Source organism: Prosopis cineraria, unplaced genomic scaffold (assembly GCF_029017545.1).
Source record: "Prosopis cineraria cultivar Desert tree isolate PC_DT_omini unplaced genomic scaffold, ASM2901754v1 PC54, whole genome shotgun sequence".
NCBI classification, from domain to species: Eukaryota; Viridiplantae; Streptophyta; class Magnoliopsida; order Fabales; family Fabaceae; genus Prosopis; species Prosopis cineraria.
The window spans coordinates 37,507-58,649 of record NW_026555384.1 but is presented as its reverse complement, the minus strand read 5'-3'; the positions used below and the strand labels follow the sequence as shown (position 1 = coordinate 58,649).

Below are 21,143 nucleotides of genomic sequence, written 5' to 3'. Positions count from 1 at the left end.
AAACATGGCTTATATAGTTTTAGGAAAATTAATTATTTCATCTTTATAATTTAACAGAGTAATTTAGTTTTTACAGTTTGGATACACAATTCAGCCCCTCTAACTTATGAAACCTCAAAGCAAGTCCCTCTAATTTAAGAATTAAACGAATCATCTCACTGCCTTTGCCACGTGTCTAGTTGGCAGCGCTCGAGCGATGAGGCCATTTTCCCGCGTTGGCGGGAAAAGATCAAGACCTCCACTGCCTCACTTTGTCATCGCGAACTGGAGGAACACGGATTGTCTCTCAACAGGGTATCTCCTGTGTCTGCAAAACGATGCCCATTACTAAAATTAAGACTATCCAATCCGTTGATGCCTTAGACAGTTTGACGGCAGAGATTACGTATTGCATCGCTTAATCGTGACCCTTCATTCGAGTGTGGAATCGTAGCAATCTGTGTTCTCAATTAAACCCCTCAATCTTCTTCCCTCTACTTCCGCCCTCCCGCTTGCTTCCCCAATCGCCTATCGTCGCCGTCGCTGATTTTTTCACCTCCTCAAACCTCTCATCCTCTTTTCCTCTGCTTTCGTATTCACATGAACTTTAGTATTGACGGAGCTGAAGGAGAAACTATTGAAGAATGCATTAAGCTCGATGCTGCTGGAGTATTATTTAATCCCGTGAACTACTCCACAGTCGTGACCTTAATGTGATGACTCTGACAAACCAGTCTGTCCTATTCTGTGACTCGCCATGCAAAGCTAGATTCCTCCTAAGACCATTCTAATGATCTTTTCCCGACGCTGAACTGAACAAACCAGAAGTTGAAGAATTTGAAAGGTTTATCCAGCAAGACTAATCTGTGTACCTCTGTTTTATTTGAAATTGTGAAGCATAAATAGAACCCAAAAATCTCAACGAGAAAAAGAAGCCAAAGTACGAAGATGGTTTCCGCGAACCGAAAGATCAAAGCTTTCTTGTCAAATATCTAAGATTCTATGTTATCTCTAAGAGGATCAGAAGTGTTCCTTCTTGCAGCTTTCTTTTTTTTTGGAACCCATTGAACATGAATATATAGTAAAACGGTGTCGTTTTACTACCACAAGAGGTGTCGGAGTAAACATCTCTTTCTATCTTCTTCTCCTTGTTTCATTAGTATAGCTATTGCTGAGCTGATTCTCAATGCCTGTATTACTATGAGCTCTTATGTGGGTTCTGCATAACCGGGAAACTGTTGACATAATTCTTACAAAATTTAGGCAACGAAGATGGCTCCCTCGTCTCCGATCGGTGCTCATTCTCATCCCTCGTCAATGGCTCCCGAAACCATGGAGAACAACATTCAGGTGAGGTTTCTCATTCTCTCTCCTCTCCCTACCTACTGATGCCTCAGAAAATCCACATAAGTGGAGCTGGGTTCGACTCACTTTTTGCCCTGATGATGAAATCTATTATGAGAAATTGAAGACAGAAGATCCCTTAGCATGATCCCCACAATTGAAGCATGGTACCCCTTTTTGTTAAAAACATTTTACTAAATCCAATATTTCCTTTGCCATGAGCCTGTGCTTCAATTGCAACTGGGAGTATTCTGTGGTCTTGAATGGATGTGCATATCGTTAGAAGAGTGATACCCATTGTTAAGTGATGATTACAATTACCATTTATGAGAATGGGGAAGGATTGAAAATGAACAAGTGTCATAGGTAGAAGCTAGTTTTATTTTTAGTTTGGTTTGACATCCCAAGATAGTGCTGGAAGAGTGCTGATGCACTTCTCATTTGAGTTCTTTCTACAGCCATTTTATGTCCTTCACAAAGCTTCATCTCGAGGAAAAGATAGAAAATCTACAGGATATGGAAGAAAGAGAAGGAGAAAAGAGGCACCTTCATCACTGCAAAGCCCTAAGAAACTTGACAGGAGTATTGCGGAAGAACATGATGGCCATCATCTTCAGCAATTGCAATTTGAAGCATTTTGCTTTATTTGGTCAAAAATTGAGTCAACTATCAAGGTCTGCAATTTATTTTGGTTTTTCTACTTAATGCCTTGTAAGTTCATATACTGCTCAAGTGATAGATGCCGTCAATTAATTTGGGCAGCACAATTATGAGGCCTTTTTCTTTTTATTCTCAAATTCTTGAATAAGAAGATATTGAAGAGTCATTATTTTTGTTGCAGGATGTTTTGAGAGATATCAATGCTGGTGTTTTTGATGAAATACGACAATGGGTTCTGGCATGCTTCGATGCTACTAGAGCAACTGGAGAACCTAGCTTTGCCAACTCAACTGGATCTTTCCCTGTTCTGAACACAAGTACTCCTAGCCAGCTATTCACTGGGTTGGTTATTACCAGTAAGCTATGCCTCCAACTCTTTCTAATGGCTTTGGTTATTTGAAGCTTTTGCATCCCGTAGTGCTTTGATTGCTAGTGTCATGATAATTGAAACAGATATCTATCGATTTTGTTAGATGCAATTTATATTGGTTGCTTTTGTTTATCATAGAAGTTAAATAAAAATAACATCATTTATCGTTTCTTAAGTAGTTTTCTGATGAGTTTTTGGTTGAATGATGAGTGGCAGAAAACGTGGAGTTTGTTGATGACATTTTGACATTTGAAGAGCTTAGTCTCTTTTTGAAATCGCAAGGCTGCCATGTGGGTAAGCTATCATCATTAGACTTTTCAGTGAAAAATGGGATTGCTGGTTGCCTAAAGGCTTTGTTGCGAGAGTTTATGGACACCACTATAGATGTAGGTACTTCTACATATTTAATTGATTCTATCTACATTTATTGTACCTAATATTTTTTTTTTCCTCTTCAATATGCTATCTTTTGGCAGTCAGCTGATATATCAAACTTAGCGTCATGGTATAGAGAACAAGGAAACTACAATAAACCTCTGGTTCTAATAATTAATGATTTGGAAAGATGCTCTAGGTCGGTCTTAACTGATTTTATCCCCATGTTATGGTATGTTTAAGCATCTTCTGAGTATTGATTTATAGATATATATGCATGTATTTTTGTAATATGTTGTGCATTATTTGTATATTGAATACTCAATTTAGTTAGCCATTTGCTTATCTTAACTGTGGTTGAGGCCTCATTGTGTATGTGTCTCTTGTATATGAATTCTTGTATCTAGTGATTGAATATTTTTGTACAATGGTGCCTTTCACTTCGATGATTTTACAACAGCCTTCATTTTCTTCTACTCTTTCTACCAGTGAATGGGTAAACAGGGTGCCGATTATCTTAATATTTGGAGTTACGACCACAGTGGATTCCCTAAGAAGCATTCTTCCATCACATGTTCTTCACCATTTGTGCCCCTGTAAGTTTATGCTTGGATCACCAGCTGAGAGAATGGATTCAATTATTGAGACTGTTCTTGTGAAGCATTGCACTATATTCAGTATTGGTTACAAAGTGGCACTATTTCTTAGAAACAACTTCTTAAACAGGGATGGGACATTAACTTCTTTTATCCGAGCTTTGAAGGTAGGTAATACAATTTGGGTTACTGGTTTTTTAGGGCTTTTTTATATTTTTGTTATGTTTTACTCACTACACCTTCAATAATAGGGGATATGACTTTCTCTTTTGTTTGTGATGTTTTGTGAATGCATCTTTCCAGATATCTTGCATGTTACATTTCTCTGTGGAGCCTCTGAGTCTTATACTTAGCCAAATACTTGCTGAAGAAGACCAGGTAGTGGGATATTTTAATCCTATAATGATTAATTGTCTTTGCTTTTCTCTTTAAATTATGTAGCTAATCATAGTCACATTTGTTGGAGATATAAAAAGTCATCCTTACCTATAACATGAAAGTCTAAACTCTTTGGTCAAGTCATATATCTATAGTATTATTAGATCCCTTTTGTCTTGGTGATCTATAGTCATTTTGGTCCTATTCGTTTGCATAACTAAGTTTGACATTTCAATATATGGAGTGGTAAGCTGGTGCTTCTGTCCAAACTTCGACTTGCTGGCTGTTTTGTCAATTGGCAGGTTGAAGATATAGAATTCTCTGGTCATAACAAAAGCATCCATTTTATTTATTTTTCTCTTAAGGAGATAAATTAACTACAATTGTCTAAAAGCTCAACCTTGTGGAGAGTATGAGAATTTAATTGTACTTTCAAATGCTTCCCTTATGATGGCTTGTGTCCAAGGCCAATAGATGGAAAATTTCATTTTAATGGAATCTTGAGATGTCTAGATTAGAAAACATCTTGGCTTCAACTGTTTTATGTGTAAACTTCAATTGTCAAGCTACGAACACGGCACATAGTGTTATTCAAATATAAAAAATAACGGGATAAGAGTATATGCTAACATTTTATCCAGAAAAATGTCGACCTAAAATTTTTCCCTGAAAATTGTTTATGCAATTATAAGTAAAGGTGAAGTTAATAACTGCAAATATAGCCTTGGCAAACCAAAATTTTATACTGGCTGCAGTTTCTACTACAGCTAATAGCCATGTATACAGAAGCACTTGTCATTTTGCTTTTTTTTTTTCTTTGCAGTTTTTGTGGAACAGAATAATTTTTCAACTGTGACAAGTCTTATGGACAATTGCTTCCATTTTCTTTGTTCCAACATTTTCTGGATCAGATCCTTTCCTTAAATTGGTCATTTTTTTTTATCACTTCTTATCATCATGATGGTTTTTCTTCCCACGTCTTTATTGGTTTTTCATAATTGTGTTCCTTAGGATGGAAAATTTGCATTATCACCTGATACAGTGTTGAAGTTTGTGCATGAACTTCCACCGTGTGCAAGGTACCACCTTTTACAAATATTCACTGTTTTGCTTTCCTAAATTGCAATTTTCTTATATGATGGTGAGTTTACCTTTTTTTAAAAAAAAAAAAAAACTATTTAATGCTAGGAATCGAATGGCTGATGAGACTGGGAGAAATTTAGCCCAAGGCTTGGCAAATTTGGTTATTGCAATGAAGCTTTGGAGCACTGCAGTCTTGGTAAGATTTTAAAATTCTGTGTTTGCGTTTCACTTTCACTGGTAAATTATTTCCAAGAACTGCCATTCCATTGTTTGAACTCTGAATTTTTGAAGTTTTCTTACCTTAATGGGTTATTTATTATAGATAATTGTATCTCCTGTCCAATTTGATTTTGCATAACCCAAACAATTTATGGATGATCTATTATAGATAATTGTTTTGTTGTGGTGTTTTGGGTCAAATTTTCCCACCTCTATATTAAAGGAAAGGTGCAAGATAGACGTCTACCCATTCCTTTTGCCTTAGACTTCTTTTGAATAAAATTGATTGGAGGAAGATAGTCGCTAGCCAGAAAAAGATTCCCCCCTCAATAGTTCTTAATTTAGCCAAGCATCAAGACATGTAAACGAACTTAATGTTAGTTGTCAAAAACATTAATGACCTTGATGTTGGACCAGTAGCAAAATAATAAGAAAAGGGCTTGAGAGAAGGAGAAGGGAGAAGATGAAAAGAGAAATAACTAAAGGCAGAAGAAGGAGAAAGGAGAGGGAGAAACAGATAACAGGCTGATGAAAAATTTTCCCTCTGATTGTAGGAATAAAAATAAAAATAAAATGGGACTCGTGCTGCCTGCAGATGAGTGTGACATTCTTCTTTTTGACGAAAATTCTGAATTTTCCTATTCCTATTTGAAGATAACCCAGTCAAGATGCTATTCAACCTCTCGTACTTTTATCCTGAAGAGCAGTTATTGCTGGCTGATGGTACTTGTTCAGCCTCCACCAAAGAAAAGCAGTAGCACTTGATGGCCCATATTATGTGATATTTATATTACCTATATTTATTTAGAACGAGATATTGCACTATTTAATAATTATGTTCGGGAAATTTCTCCTATTTTATGAGATGCATCCTTTGCCTTTTGTGTATCACATTTTTTATTGTATATTTTTACATGTTTAGTTTGATGCTATTCATGGAGTTTGAGTCTTATAATAGGAACATCTTGAATCTAAATCAATTTCTCAATTGATCAAATGTGATAACTCTATGTTCAATTGGCAAATGGAGGGAAAAGGCAGGTCCTAAATATTGTTTTATAATCTTGAGGTTTTCAATGATTCTGCGCCTTTGGTGATGCCTCTTGGATCATCTCTATGTTGAAAATTCCTTTGCCTTGGCTTTGTTAGTAGCTGTATTGTATGATTAATAATTGACACTGAAGGTGAAAAATGGATAGTATTTGGTATTTTTGTGATTTTCATCATGGAGTTATCATAACCTGCTTGCCCTGTAAATTTTGATAGTCAGCTGAAGCTAATAGTTTTGAGTTTGTAATATATATTTTATTCAGTGCCTGCATGAAGCTGGAAAATATAACAGAATTCGACTGCTGGACTTGTTTTGTGAAGCACTCAATTCAGATTTGTTCCCATCAAGGGCTTCTGATTGTCAGGTGTCAAACAAAAATGATTGTGGCTTGTCCTCATCCAGTTCCTACCAACAGTGTGCTATTATTCAAAAGGATGGTTTTATCTCCCAGATAGTCCGCAAAGTGAGGTAGTTAGAATGCCTTTTTCTTGTAAGAAAAGCTTAATTTTGCTTGGGGCAAATTGGCACAATAAAGAAGGGAGGATAGGCAGAGCAAAAATGAATACGACAGAAAAGAAAATGGAGCATAGGTATAGAGATGGTGAAGGTAGTTTCTGAAATTATGTAATTATAGTTTGCATCAAGAAATGGCATCTAAATATTATGGTTTCCTCCTATCATAGAAAATCCTAAGATTGGTTTTTCCTGCATGGTGTTTGGAGATTAAATTTAATAGGAAAAGAAACATTGGCTAAATCTCCCCAAAATAATAAAGCAGAATACTTATTATAGATCATAAACTGAGACTATACCATGACTACTTAAAAGTAATGACATAAAGTAAAATAAAATACTTCTTTGCTTTTTAGTGAATGCCTCTGGATACATTTTAAAATTGAATTCATCCATCTATGTTTGCTATGGAACAATTATGCTAATAGCAAAACTGTTCATTTAGACATTTCATACAAGCTATCAATTGTTTTATTTTTAAAATTTGAACGTCTCAAAACTTTGATTGTAAATTGGATCAGGGATCTTCCTCCTGCAATGTTATTTCAGTTGATTAAGAGCTGGGAAAAATGTACTGAGGGTGTTGTTGAGGTATGTTTACTCATGGTGACTATGATTCAATGTTTATAATTTAAAAAAGAAAAAAGCAAGTTGTGTTAGTAGTCAAAGGTTTCAATGGGCATTATATTAATATATGTTTTCATTTTTTCTAAAATCAGTGAGACTGGAGAGAGAGAGAGAGAGAGAGAGAGAGAGAGTAAGAGTACTGGAAAGTGTGAAGTAATAGGCTTATGTTATATGGGTTCAAGCAATTCCCAACCAATCTTTGATACATTCCTTTATTTACTGACTTTCCTTTATTAGCTTCTCCCGGTTTACGTTTTGGCGTGGTAGATGTTTTAGATAACTTTCAACCAAGTTTGTTGGTTTTTTCAAGCAAATCAAGTGTATACTTTTGTTTAGAGATACAAATCTTTTCTTTAGATCTAGCAACTTCCATCCGCAAAAAGTATTTTAATGTCCCAAGGTCTTACGTCTGAAATTCATCTGCAAGATACTTATGGAGCTCTTATCTCTCATTTGAAACATTCCTATTTATTCTCTATCATGCTATCAACATAAGTCAGAAACTGATATATTGTAACGTACCTGAAACAGAGTGTTTGATAAATAATGCACTTTTGGATGCACCTAGGCATGATTTGTTATATACCAACCATGGCCACACCATAATACCATAATTTGAAGATTTATCAATGTTGTCTTGGAAGAGTAAGAAACAAACAATTATGGCTTGCTCTATGTAGTAATTGAGTACAAGGTTATGACAGAGTACTTGTGAGTTGATTTGGTTAAAGTTACTGGAAAAATTTGGTTTGCAACACTCAGCCTATGGAGTTAATGTGGGATGACTAACCAAGCCGCAGTTAATATTGCTTCTGATTCATTATTTTGTAAAAGAATAGCATATTGGTAGATTGTCACTTTGTTAGAGGGAAGATTTTGCTAACGTTGATCATGATAATCTATACTATATCCTAATATGAATATCAGCCGATTTATTTTCTGAATGTATTTCAGGCTTTTTGACCAAATATGTATGTAATCTTGAGCCATATGACATATATATACTTTAGCTTGAGGAGTGTTGGAGTCAATTCTTACTGAGTTATAAGTTCTTATCGTTCATTATCTCCTTTACTTTATTCTTTTAACTATCTGTGTTTGGCATACAGGAAATATGGAAATGAAAAGGGAATGAGGATGTTATGAGAAATGACTCTCATTTTCCTACATAAAAGGAGTGATGAAAAGAGATACTATTGAGTAGTGATAACAAGGGTATAAGAAACATTATAGAAGGGTTTATTTTCCTTTTTCTGCCATTCCCTTTCCTCCTGCCTTTCCACCATGGTACCAAACATAGCCTGGCAGCTGCTTTCACTGTCAAATTCTATTGCTTTCAATAGCATAAATAATAAAGGGGCTCAAGAGCTAGAGTACCTTAGAAGCTGTATAACTTTTCTCATGATTTAGGGGCTGGTGAACATGATTAAATTTTACCATTTTCTCTTTGAAAGGCCAGCTTTATCAATTTCTGTCTGTACTGTTTCATTCTATCGATTCATTATTGTAACTTTTCTCATGAAGTGTTGACTTTTTTGCCTTCTTTGGGTGAAGTGACTGGTTGAATTATGATATGGTTTGTTTCAGATTCATGACAAATTAAAAACGTTGCAATCTTCACTAAGATGTGAAGATGGACAATGGCCAACCAAGATTTCTGACGTTTCCAAGTAACATTCTAATTTTGCTTTCTTCATATTATATCCATTTTGATGTAAGTTTCATGGCAGAGCTTGTTTTCTGTCTTGTCTGCCTGGTTTTATTGGTGCTAGAGGATGACTCTTCAGTATTTGAGATTATTTCCTCATTGCTTTAAATTACAATCAGTGAATTGATCGTTAATAATGTTAGAAAGTTGGATTAAGAATCAATCCAACTGAATTTGCTAGAACGGGTCAAAGTGCTGTCACAGCTTGACAAAATATCTAAATTTCTTATCGTATTGGACAGTCAAATTATATGGATATTTATACTATCAGGGATATAGTACTAGGAAACAAAATAAATCAGAAAGAAAAATCCCTAACAATTAAAAATTGTAATTAGAAATTGGTTAATTTCTTAAACATATGTCCAATTCTTAGGATCCGCTATCAACAATAATTTTATGATTTCTAACATTCTCAAGCTGATGATTGCATATCTTCCATTCTATATTTGATGATTACGCTATGAGAGATGGCATTAGATGACCTTTTGGCGAGCAAGTATAACCTCCCAAATCCTGAGCTGTTTAGATGATATTCTCCCCTATGTTGTCATTCATAGTTGATATGCCAAGACATAACCGCATTATTCTTGGCCTTCCTACTTATTAAATTCTAGGTCATTCCTTTCAGGTGGAGGAAGATAAACAAGGAAACAAGGAGCTGATTCTTAACATAAAATACACTGTAATAGCTACTTAAGGCAACTGATCTGAACAAGAGCAGCACGTGACTACTCCTAGATTTCCAACACACACATTAAAGTATTCCCAAAAATGATCAATTCTTTGTTTAAGGCTTCATACACATGCCATAAATTTAAAGCAAATTGAAACTGCAACATTCATACATATTACTGAGTGTAAGTAGATGAAAACGACTCTTAAAAATGATGATGTAATAATATAAATGATAACACATGAGGCTATTCAATAATTAGCCTGAATTTTAAAACATTAGTCTTGTATGTTGAATACGATATTATGTTGGATTATTAATTTTTTTCTTTCATCTGGGTGGGCGTTTCAAATATTAGTATTTATTAGTTCATTATTTTATCTTGAAATAATTGTATGCTATAAAGCAGAGAGATGGACATGACACAAAGTGACACTACATTATAAAAATTGAGTATATGCGCTTAGAGGAGCAATACTGTGTGAGGGTCGAGTGGAGGAAATTATCATCTTTAGGTCATATTAATGGTAAAGATTAATGCAATACTGCCGTAAATGTGTTATAAATACCTTGGTTTTTGCATTAATTGTAAAATTGCTTTTTGTGATAAATGGTACTTGTTTTCCACCTTGCACTTAATATCACTTCTCTCACTTTATAAACTCCATATGTAATTTAATTATTATTTTTGGTAGTTCCAATGGTACTCAATAATTAGAGAAAGGGAACAATAGAATTTTGCTACATAAATTCAACCAAATCATAAAAATTGTATTACATGGTTCAATATGAGAGGCATGGCCAGAATGTAGAAAATTGAGTCTCTTTTGAAGTGTTAGGGGCCAGCTGGACACTTCTTGAGGACAGGTGCTTGCAAAACAAGTCAAGAGGAGAGAGGAGAATGAAGGAAAGTGGAGGAAGTGGGGCTCTTAGGGCTGAGGAAGAAAAAGGATTGGGAGGAATAATGAGAGATTTTTATGAATTGGGGGAAAGCAAAATGGTTTTCTACCGTTAAATCTCCGATTAAAACTCATGTATGTTGATACAATGGTCTTGATTTTTTGTTTTTCTTGTAATTTCAATAAGGCTTGTCTTGGCATGTCTTCTCAACTATTGATATTTCTAACTGCAGCTAATATTCAATGGTAACTTAATTTTTGATTGGTGATTGATGCTGTTTATTTTCAGGAAACATGCAACCAGGATTTCATTAAACAGTGAGGACTCAAGAGTCTTAAATTCACAGGTTGTGACATTCATGAATGACTTGATCAGGTAAAATTTTCTATCATAACTCTGTCATTATTTATATGAAATCAGTATAAGTTTGATTAATCAGTTTCTGTCTATATGACATTTGAATGGTGGAAAGATGTGGAAGATACAAGTACCACATAAAGAGTTTATTTTTTGATTAAGTGAATGGAAGATTAAAATAGCTTATTTAATTAAGGCAGGAAACAATTGATGTCCCATCAACTTTTCTATTCTGTAAGTGTTGAAGTTCCTTGAATACTAATATTCTGGGTAAATTTCAAAGTTTCTTTCTCTAATCCAACCTAGAGATACCTGAAGAACTGAAACTGTATCTGTATAATTGGCTTGGATATGGTCAAGATCAGACGTAATAAGATAACCTTGAAATAATTGGCTTGGCTTGGATATGGTCAAGATCAGACGTAATAAGATAACCTTGAAAGTTTTTTCCTTTTACATGAATGAAGTTGTTTCTCTGTCAGTAATGCAGCATTGACTTGATCTGTCAGTTTCATTTGGATTTGTTAATGTACTCTGAATCTTGTAGTGTAAAAAGTATTCTCTTCTGACTAATATTGATTGAATACAAATCAATCTTCCATTGATGTGCATTACAAGGGATAACAGAACAAGTTCTGCTCGCACAGGCCCAGTTTTCAAATGAGCATCAAATTATCAACATGGATTTTGTTTGTATGACCTATACCAGGAATTCTGGTCCAGCAATGGAGTTTGTAAATGCATCTCAAAATGTTTTTGCATTCTATAATGACATATGTGTTATATTGAACTGACATGACGTTTTAGGCTTGCTCATAGGAACATCCAATTAGACTTGTTTGTTTTAATCATTTATAACATTAATGTGAATACCATGATATTTCATACCCTTGCTGTATTGCATGGAGTTCAAATAAGAACAGAATTTACCTTTGTCATTCAGCTAAAGTGTGGCCTTTACTTTTGAAACTATCTTTCACTGATCAACCTTTTTCATGAAACAGGAGTTATATCAGGCCCATTTCATGCATGCCTTTCCATGAAATTTTCTGTTTTAATGAGGCTGAGAAGCTACAAATGGTAAGGCGTCCATACATTTCTTCTACCAATATATGAACTTTAATAATACTATTTAACCCTTTTAGTATGCATGTCCCCGACCATCATGTGAAATGGCTAGAGTCTGACACTTCTGCATCTAATTTATCTGTTTTATGGTGTACCGAATGTTGGAAGGGCATTGTTTAGGTATCAATATCACACGCTTATCATTTAATGTCTTTTGCTACTTTTCATTCCTACTCGAACTACAATCATTCTTCAATATTTAAATCACAATCAATGGACCCATTTGCATTTCGATGTGGCTACTATATTTTAACTTCGCAATGTTTACTTTTCAATATATTCTTGATTGTCATAGGCTCTCACTGGAGATCCAAGAAGCAGAATTCAAGTTGATCTTTTGGACTTCAATAAAATTTTGCGGTGCAGTTGCTGTAAAAAGAGTAGCTCTGCCCTATTGCCATCCATGCATGATTCCTCAATCATGTAAGTATATCCAGCAAAGTGTTTTTCAAACAATTATTATGATATAATTATTTGACATGATTTCTCTTTTTAAAGTTTTCTCTGATAATTTTCATCAGTTCTCTCTCTCTTAAAGTCTCATCGATGATTTAATTAGCATACATTGAGAGATATTTTGTAAAAGGAAAGGGCTGGAAATAGTGAGCAAGTACAAACCAGAAAGTAGCAACAAACCAGCATAGAAATCTGGCATACAGAAGCAAAAGCGACAGGGAAATCGGAAGACTATAGGAACAAGTAAATAGGACATCCGCCGTGTTCTGCCAGAAATTCTCTCAGCCATATAAATTCCATCAACCTGATGTTTCAATACCAGTTCGCTTTCTCATAGATAGACCTTTGAAACTGTTGTCCTAACAATGCCCCCGATTGAGAGACACCTTGTCTTCAATGCAGAATCTGAAAATTGGTTTTTAATGCAGTCACATGGCTCAGTGCTGTAAAAAAGGATGCAAAACTCCATTGAACCAGAACTTTAACTGAACCAATGGGCAATGCTCCAATTTGTCTAATCCGTTCAGGTTCTCTAAATAGGACATCCAATGCATTCTGCCATAAATTCCCTCATCCAGATAAATTTCATGGATCTGATTTGTTTCAATACCTGTTCGATTTGTCTTATATTGACCTTTGAAACTGCTGTCCTAACAATACTCCCAATTGAGAGGCACCTCGTTTTCAATGGGGAATCTGAAAATTGGGTTTTCATGCATTCAAATGGCTTTGTGTAAAAAAGCATGCAAAACTTTCCATTGAACCAGAACTTCAATTGAACCACTGGGCAATGCTTCATTTTCTCTAACCTGTTCAGGTTGAAGCATAAGTTCTGAATCATCTGATAAACATGAAGGGTCTAGGGTTTTGGCTGAAATTTTTAGACCTAAATTCTAAGAAGGTCCTTTGTAATCATTCAAGTGCCTCTTTGATGTGGAAGGGTATATCCAAAACTCCTCTCATCACCTCCAAATTATCGTGGCAAACTGGGTTAAGAAAAAAACACACCAAACAACCACCACCTTTAATGGGTCATACACGTTGATCAGCAACATTTGTTAGGCCAGTTAACTCAAGCTGAAACAGTTGCAGATCTTATATTGGATAACAAAGCTGATTGGAACTAGAGCTTCCTGTTATCTTGTAATTTAAATTTTGTTACCATTACTGATTGGAACTATAGTTTCCTGTTATCTTGTAATTTAAATTTTGTTATCATTATCTTGTATTTTAGTGTACCTTATTCTATGTAAATTTCATAGCAACAAGGGTTAGTCAATTCAGTTTCATTAGTTCTTCCTTCTTTTTTCTACACTTCCATCTCTTTTCTTTATTCTTTGACATGAACCTTTGGCAGATAGTCCTTGTTGGACCCAGATTTGATCCTAATTGATGGGAACCTGAATGAGGTACCCACATAAGTATCCCATAGGACATCAAATACTACTCAATGTGATGCTAGGCGTTCTATCCTATCTCTATCTCCATCAAATCTTTTCTCTAATAAAGTGACAAACGACTTCTATATGTTAGGTCTTCTCATGAATATTGGATTGGAATCAATGTTATTGCTTCGTAGTTATCCCTAATCAATTCCATTTGATTCATACTTCCAAGTTTCCTTTCTTGAGGGCCTGCTTCTGCCATTCCAGATTTGATCCTAATTGATGGGAACCTGAATGAGGTACCCGCATAAGTATCCTATAGGACATCAAATACTACTCAATATGATGCTAGGCGTTCTATCCTTTCTCTATCTCCATCAAATCTTTTCTCTAATAAAGTGACAAATGACTTCTATATGTTAGGTCTTCTCATGAATATTGGATTGGAATCAATGTTATTGCTTCTTAGTTATCCTTAATCAATTCCATTTGATTCATACTTCCAAATTTCCTTTCTTGGAGGGCCAGCTTCTGCCATATAAACTCACATATCGCTGAAGGAATGATCAGTGCTGTCGTTGAGAGATTAACTGGCAAGCTTGGAGGGGGTGATATCCATTCATGAGTTTGAGGAGTGTTTATAGAGCCCTCTCATTAATAGTCGACTTATTGTATAGATTCATAGTCCTGATCATTAGGGAGCGGTGGGCATCCAAAACCTTTTCTTGAAAGTTAGCTATTAAGGTGGGAAAGCCAACCATTTAAATGACTTGAGGATCCTGTGCTACTTCATGTGGAACTTGAGCATTGTATGCTACCTTCATCTCCTTTAGGCCATCATCAATGTACTATCCTAGTCTTCTAATTTTAGATTTTAGTTATTGTAATTACTAGTTTTCATAGATTAGTTTTAAATACATTACTAGCATACCTTCTATTACCTGTATATATATGGTGTATCATATTATTGAGCATCTGTGAATCAGTGTCTTGAAAAAATGACCAGATGCGTAAGATAAATAATTAAACATGTTATTAAAGAATGTAGGTGATGGAAAACTCTGTTTTAGGATATTAATTTGAATTTAGAGTTTGTGTTATATATATTGTATTAGATTTTCTTTATTTCAGAATAAGATAAGGTTTTCTGGATTATCTTATGCTCTTTAGTATTTAGTTATTATCTTACGTTTTAGGGTTTATTAGATTTATATTAGAATATTATTTTAAATAATTATGCCTAGGGCTCTATTAATAGCTCAAAGGTTTTCTCAATTGTCTCACTCTTTTGATGAATTGAATAAAGTAGAGAATTTTGTGTTCACCCTCTCCCTCAAGTTCCTTTCTCCCTCCTCTTCTTTCTCCCCCTTTCCTTTTCCTGTTAAACATCAGTAGGGTAATCCATAATTCAAGCCTCGTTGGAAATTTGGAATTCTTGAGCTTCATTCCCGAGGCTTTGCCTGGAAACGTTCTTCCCATCCTTATAATCCTCATCACTTAGTCTGTAGAGATGTCTAATTGTTGTTGGAAATATATGCTAAAATCTTGGATATATATTTATATTTTAACCTCCCTAGAGCTGTGGAACAGTTTCCTTGCACCTAGCCTTGAATTTTCTACCTGATCAATCTTGGTTAAAACTGATGTTCATTGTTTAATACAGGTATTCCCTGGCTGAGGAGCACGGTGATCTGATTAATCTTCATGACTGGTTCAAGTCTTTTAAAACAATTATTCTTGACCAAAAGAATAAACGCAAACAAAAGTTGAAGCAATCCCCCCATAAAAGGAAGAGAAAGGATACAAATGAATCTAGTGATCCAAGTGAAGCATCAATTCAGTATCCTTTAGATTTTTTCTATTGCTTAGTACATTTCATCTATTTACCTTGACGTATAATTCTTTGAATGTGGTGATGCGTGTAACGAATTGCAGTTATAAAGCTGTTGTGTTTCTGCTATAAAGATTTTTGCGTCCATTTTCTTTCGCTTGTGAGTAAATATGGGGAAATTCCCAAAACTTTAATAGCTGGACATTTCCCAGAACTGCCTCTGTACAAGTCTTGAAATGGCATTTCAGTCAACTGCCATGTTTTCTATCCTATCTTTTTATCTCGTCTCCTTATTGTTTGTTTACCCTTTTTTTTTTCCCACGGGGGTACAAATGAAAAATTATGTTGTTTGTAAAATTATGTTAGCCTTCTACTATCCACAGATGTTTTCTATCAAGACTCTATCTTAGCCAATCCATTATTTACAGTTGTGAATCACGTTCCATTATCAATGATCACTTTTTCTTCACTGAACTTGCATCAATATCAGAGTTCAGAAATCTTGGTTCCTTCTGCCTCCTTACAAAGCTCAATTTTTTTTTTCCCAAAGAATTGTAGAATGAAAATTATTCATGGTTTCCCTTTTGAAGTTGCTGGAGTCATATCTTGTTCCCCAGCTTAATACCCTTCTAGTGGCCAAAAACAGGGGGAAAAGTTTAGCATTATTCTCTTATCATGCAGTCATGCCTAGTTTATATATGCGCACGCGTGCATCCTAGGTCATAATTATTACTTCATGACTAGTTTCTGCTAAAGCCAATATGTTTTGATGTGAAAAATGGTTGATTTAGTGGTTTTTATTGACAAGAACTCATCATGTTCTTCATTTTAAGATGATTAAGTTGCACGTCAATTTCTCTGGTAATTAATATGCATGTTTTGCTGCTCCCTCTCCCTTTCTCTGTATTCCCATTGCATTTTATTGACATTCATTGAAATCCTTGATCTTGATTTACTAGAGCACGCTTTTGCAATGCAGTTACAGAGTTGCAGATAATTGGCGTACTTAGAATGCCCAGCAAGAGACGCCCTGATTGTGTACAGAGAGTGGCCTTTGGACTTTGACTATTAAGAGTGACTCGTGTTTGCTCAAAACTCATCTGTATTGTTTTTACTTCTTAGTTATATTTTATTGAATCAATGAGTTAACCATGGCTTAATTTTAATTGGGTTTGCTGCTATACCCAATCAAATGAACTTAATATTTGCAGAATGACCCATGGCTCCAAAGATTTGTATTGCATTAATCTCTTATACTTGATTTATTATTTTACAGTTTTGTGGAGGTGTTCAATTCGGCAGTTTTATGGAGGTGTTCAATTCAGTAGTTTATAGTATTATTATGTCTTAGATGTAGGTTTGTGTAAGAGACTTAAGAGAAAAATTACATGCAGGTGTCTTGGAAAGGATTTATTTAGTCGTGAATTTTGAAAAATACAGCCAAGTTCTTTAGAACTAAGGGACCCAAGTATTATTGTTAGAAGGATGAGTAATTACATTGAAGTATAAACCAATGTGTAACAACTGATGTGAATCCTAATAAGAAATCGGCTATATTATTTATAATTTATAAAAGGTGAGACTCAATAAAATTTTGATATTGTATAAACGATCAATATCTTGCATATAATAGTTATATTATCTGATAAATTTGTGTAAATTATGTAAATTGCTTCACATCAACTTCATGTAAGTCTAAGTGTTGGGAGATTATACTAAAGTTTGTTGTTACTAATATTATTATTGATATGAATGACATTATCAAAGTTAATATGACTTGCATCAATATAATATATTGATTTGACTCACAAGATGCTAACATGTTTGATGATGTTTGGCCTAGTTTGCTTGTCAAATCAAATATGATAACTAATTTATCTTATGAGATGTGTTGCTTACTTTTGTCACAGGTAAAGACTTATAAGAGGTTGTAATTTAAAGGGGAGACCAATAAGAAATGACACTTATTTAATATATATGAAAATTTTCAACTTTTTAAAAAATATATATTTATTCAAAATTTAACTTTGATATATGCTCTTTTCGTTAAAAAATATAAGGTATTTTTAATAAAATTTTATTCAATAATTACTTGTCTTCAAATAATATTATTTTTTTATATTTATCTCTATGTAATAAAGTATTTTACTTTAAAATAAATATAAAATAATTATTTAATAGAGACACTTTTGAAAAAAAATAATGATTATATTTTGAAATATTAAAATGTGTTACATTTTTAAATATTTAATTCCTAAAAAAATATCTTATATTTTTAAATAGAGGGAGTATTATTAACTCTTTTCTGGCTTTTGAATTATTATACATTTTCAAACTTTTATATTTATATTTTATTGTTTAATATTAGACGTTTTGTAACATCCCAATTTAAATTTTAATAGTTAATTTAGGTTAATAGAAATTTTTTTTAAAAAAAATAATATTTAGAAGTAAGAAAATTAGTAGAAAATGATTATTAAATCTAATTTAGGATATAATTCTAAATAAAAAAAATTTAAAAAAAATAAATTTATTAAAAAAATAAAAAAATTAATTAAAAAAAATTATTAAATTATTATTATAATAAAAAAAGGGGAAAAGGTATGCCAAAAAAAAAAAGAAAAAGAAGAAGAAGAAAACGAATTTGCTTTCGGCGCCGCATGAATAGTAAATATAAAATAATAATAAAAAAAGGGGAGAGAGAGAAGAAGAAATAATAAAAAAAAATGTGTGGGACCCACTGAATTTTTATAAAACTCACCCGTTTCCTTTCATTTCTTCAATTCCTTTCCTGCGCGCGAGCTGAGGTGGAGAGAAGCGAGTTGCCGGTGCGAAATATCTAAATTTTTAAGGTAAGAGTTTTTAATAGGATATTTAGGGTGTGATTTTAAGCTTTTCAAGACTAAGTAAGTGTTCTAAAAATTTTTCTTAGTCATCTTTCTTCTTTGGTTTCTGATTTTTTTAGTGGTAGAAAATTTAAGATCTGGAAGAGGGATGAATTTATGTTGAATAAATATAGTTTTTGAGGTTGTTAGTAGTATAATAAATATTCTAGAGTATAAATTTATTGGTGATCTTTGAATTTGTGGCTTATGGATCAAATTCTAGACTAGATCTGAAAATATATGTTAATTTATTGAGGTTTAGATGATTATTTGGGATGAGAAATAAATTATTATGGCTATAGGATTATGATTCTAAGCTAGAGACTTAATTTTTAATTTTTGAGTATTTTAGGTGCGAATTTATAAAATAAAAAGAAAATTTTGATAATAGAAATTAGTTTAGAAGTTGATTTTTAAATTATTAATGTTTATTGATAATTAAAAGAGGAGTTAAAAATTATACTTAATAGTATTAACTATAAATTTGTATTAAGATTGAGATTAGGAATTATGTTATATTTTTAATTCTATTATTAGAATTATTTTATTAGTTTCAAAAATTGAAACTAATATTTATAAATAATATGTTATTTGTAGATTGTATTACTGGTGAAGATTGTGGTGAGAGAGAAATTTTAAGGAATAATTTATTGAAAAAGCCACAAGGTAACCATGCTTTTAATTTGTGATTAGTGTTACTTCATGTTAATTGGGTGATTATTGAGAAAATTATGAATTTTGTAATATTGTATAATTGTGCAATATTATTATGAATTTGTTTGATTATTGTGGGAGGTGTTGGGAGACTTGCTATTATTGTTGTATTTATGTGCCACGTGGTACGCCTCTATTGGAGCTCAATAGGTGGCTTGTAAGGGCTCGGGCTAATCTACCTTTGGCCGGGTAATTTAGCACCGAGTGAGGGCTACGGCTCGAGGTTAATGGAGGGATATAAGGATGGTTGTTTGTGTTTATTATAAAATTTCTTATATTTGTTGGAATTATATTATTTTTAATTCTCACTTAGTAAGCACACACTTAACTGTTTGTATACACTATCATAAATTGGCTTTGGTTACTGGGACTTTTGAGTCTCATTATGTGGTTAACAATTTTCAGGAGAAGAGCCAAGAGTGACACGTGGAGGAGTCCCAGAGACTTAGTGGTATAGATCCACTGTCTCTTTTGGGTATTTAATTTATGATTTATAATGTGTTATATTGCCAATATTAGGGCTTTTTGTTTATTGTCAATTATATGAATATATAAATGTAATCATGCCTTTCAAACTATTTCTATTTTTGGTACAATTTGGATGACTGTAATTTTAATATTTGGTTTACTTTGGATTGGTTAAAATGGCATGATTATAAGGCCAAATAACTGGCTTGTGTTGAAAATTGACTAAATTGCTTATTTTACTTGTTGGGAGTATAAGGATGGACAAATGTGATTTAGTTTACTTGTTGGGAGTATAAGGATGGACAAATGTGATTTAGCCTAATGGTATGTGGGAGGTAAAAATTTATCTGAAATGTTATAGTGTGTGAGTTGAAGCCAATTATAAAATATTTTATATCGAAATTATTGATATAAAAATGTGTTGGGTGGCTGTAACCCAACTATGGTTGAGTTAAATTATTAAAAAAAAAATTTTGGTGTGTTACACGTTTGATTTAAAATAAATAAAGAATAAATAATATATCATAGTCAATTCTAACTTAGTTCAATATATTACATTAATGATGACTCATCTTCTGTTTAGAAATATAATTCATTTTAAATTGAATAACACCTTTAATTTGTTAATTATCTTTCTTTTTTAATAATACAAGGCCATAGCAATAGGGGTGAGCATCGGTTGGTTCGGTCCCAAAATATACAGAACTGATTGATCGAATAATACTGAAAAAGAAAATCAAATCGAACCGAACAAGGACCGAACTGAAATTTGATAATTCGATTCGGTCGGTTAATTCGGTTTTTCGGTTTCATATTTGGCTATTAAAATTAGGCCTATTTTTTAAATATTAAAACAAACAACACTATAAAATTGCGCCTTTTTTTATTCGTTTTTTTCAATATGAGCCCATTTTAATTATACCCATATGACATAAAGCTCAAATATTATAAAGTCATGGATAATCAAAAAAACAATCACAAATAAACACCGATGATCAAATAATAGCCCCATAATCCAATCATAACACCTACTGATGAAAGTGACTGATTGAAATGGGGTTTCAAGTGATGTTATTATTTTTTATTCTTTATTAAAATAAAAAATAAAAATAAAAATAAAATAATTTATAAATTAAATATAATTTATAAATTAATAAATTATATGTAATTCGGTTGGTTCGGTCTATTCGATTTTAAATTTTACTAACCGAATCGAACTGATCAATCGAAATATTTAAAATAAAAAAATCGAATCGAACCGAAAAATCAAATTGACCGAATCAAATAGACAAAATTCGATTCGATTCGATTCGATTTTCAGTTTTGGTTCGGTTTTGCTCACCCCTACATATTAAAAAAAAAAACTATGCAAAAAGACAGCTTATGTTATGTTAGCATATAAAAGGTCGCTACAATCATTTAGTGGAATATAAAAAATTT

The 21,143-nt window shown here is 33.1% G+C and overlaps 1 protein-coding gene across 1 annotated transcript; it reads left to right on the top strand.

Annotated features, from left to right (window-relative positions):
• Positions 1 to 495: 495 nt before the first annotated feature.
• On the top strand, positions 496 to 16,963 carry LOC129295135 (origin of replication complex subunit 3-like). The gene is made up of 18 exons (XM_054933608.1): positions 496 to 823; positions 1,243 to 1,329; positions 1,782 to 1,997; positions 2,165 to 2,339; positions 2,570 to 2,739; positions 2,830 to 2,960; positions 3,218 to 3,491; positions 3,628 to 3,702; positions 4,714 to 4,781; positions 4,891 to 4,981; positions 6,318 to 6,523; positions 7,090 to 7,159; positions 8,783 to 8,865; positions 10,768 to 10,854; positions 11,841 to 11,916; positions 12,260 to 12,387; positions 15,469 to 15,645; positions 16,596 to 16,963. The coding sequence occupies exons 2-18, from the start codon at positions 1,252 to 1,254 to the stop codon at positions 16,699 to 16,701; spliced, it is 2,211 nt and encodes a 736-aa protein (XP_054789583.1). The 5' UTR covers positions 496 to 823; positions 1,243 to 1,251; the 3' UTR covers positions 16,702 to 16,963.
• Positions 16,964 to 21,143: the final 4,180 nt, after the last annotated feature.

Coding starts and splice junctions, on each gene's coding strand:
- LOC129295135 (XM_054933608.1), top strand. CDS start 1,252: ATGGCTCCCTCGTCTCCGATCGGTGCTCATTCTCATCCCTCGTCAATG. Junction 4,982..6,317: donor TTTGGAGCACTGCAGTCTTG/GTAAGATTTTAA, acceptor TATTTTATTCAG/TGCCTGCATGAAGCTGGAAA. Junction 10,855..11,840: donor TTCATGAATGACTTGATCAG/GTAAAATTTTCT, acceptor TTCATGAAACAG/GAGTTATATCAGGCCCATTT.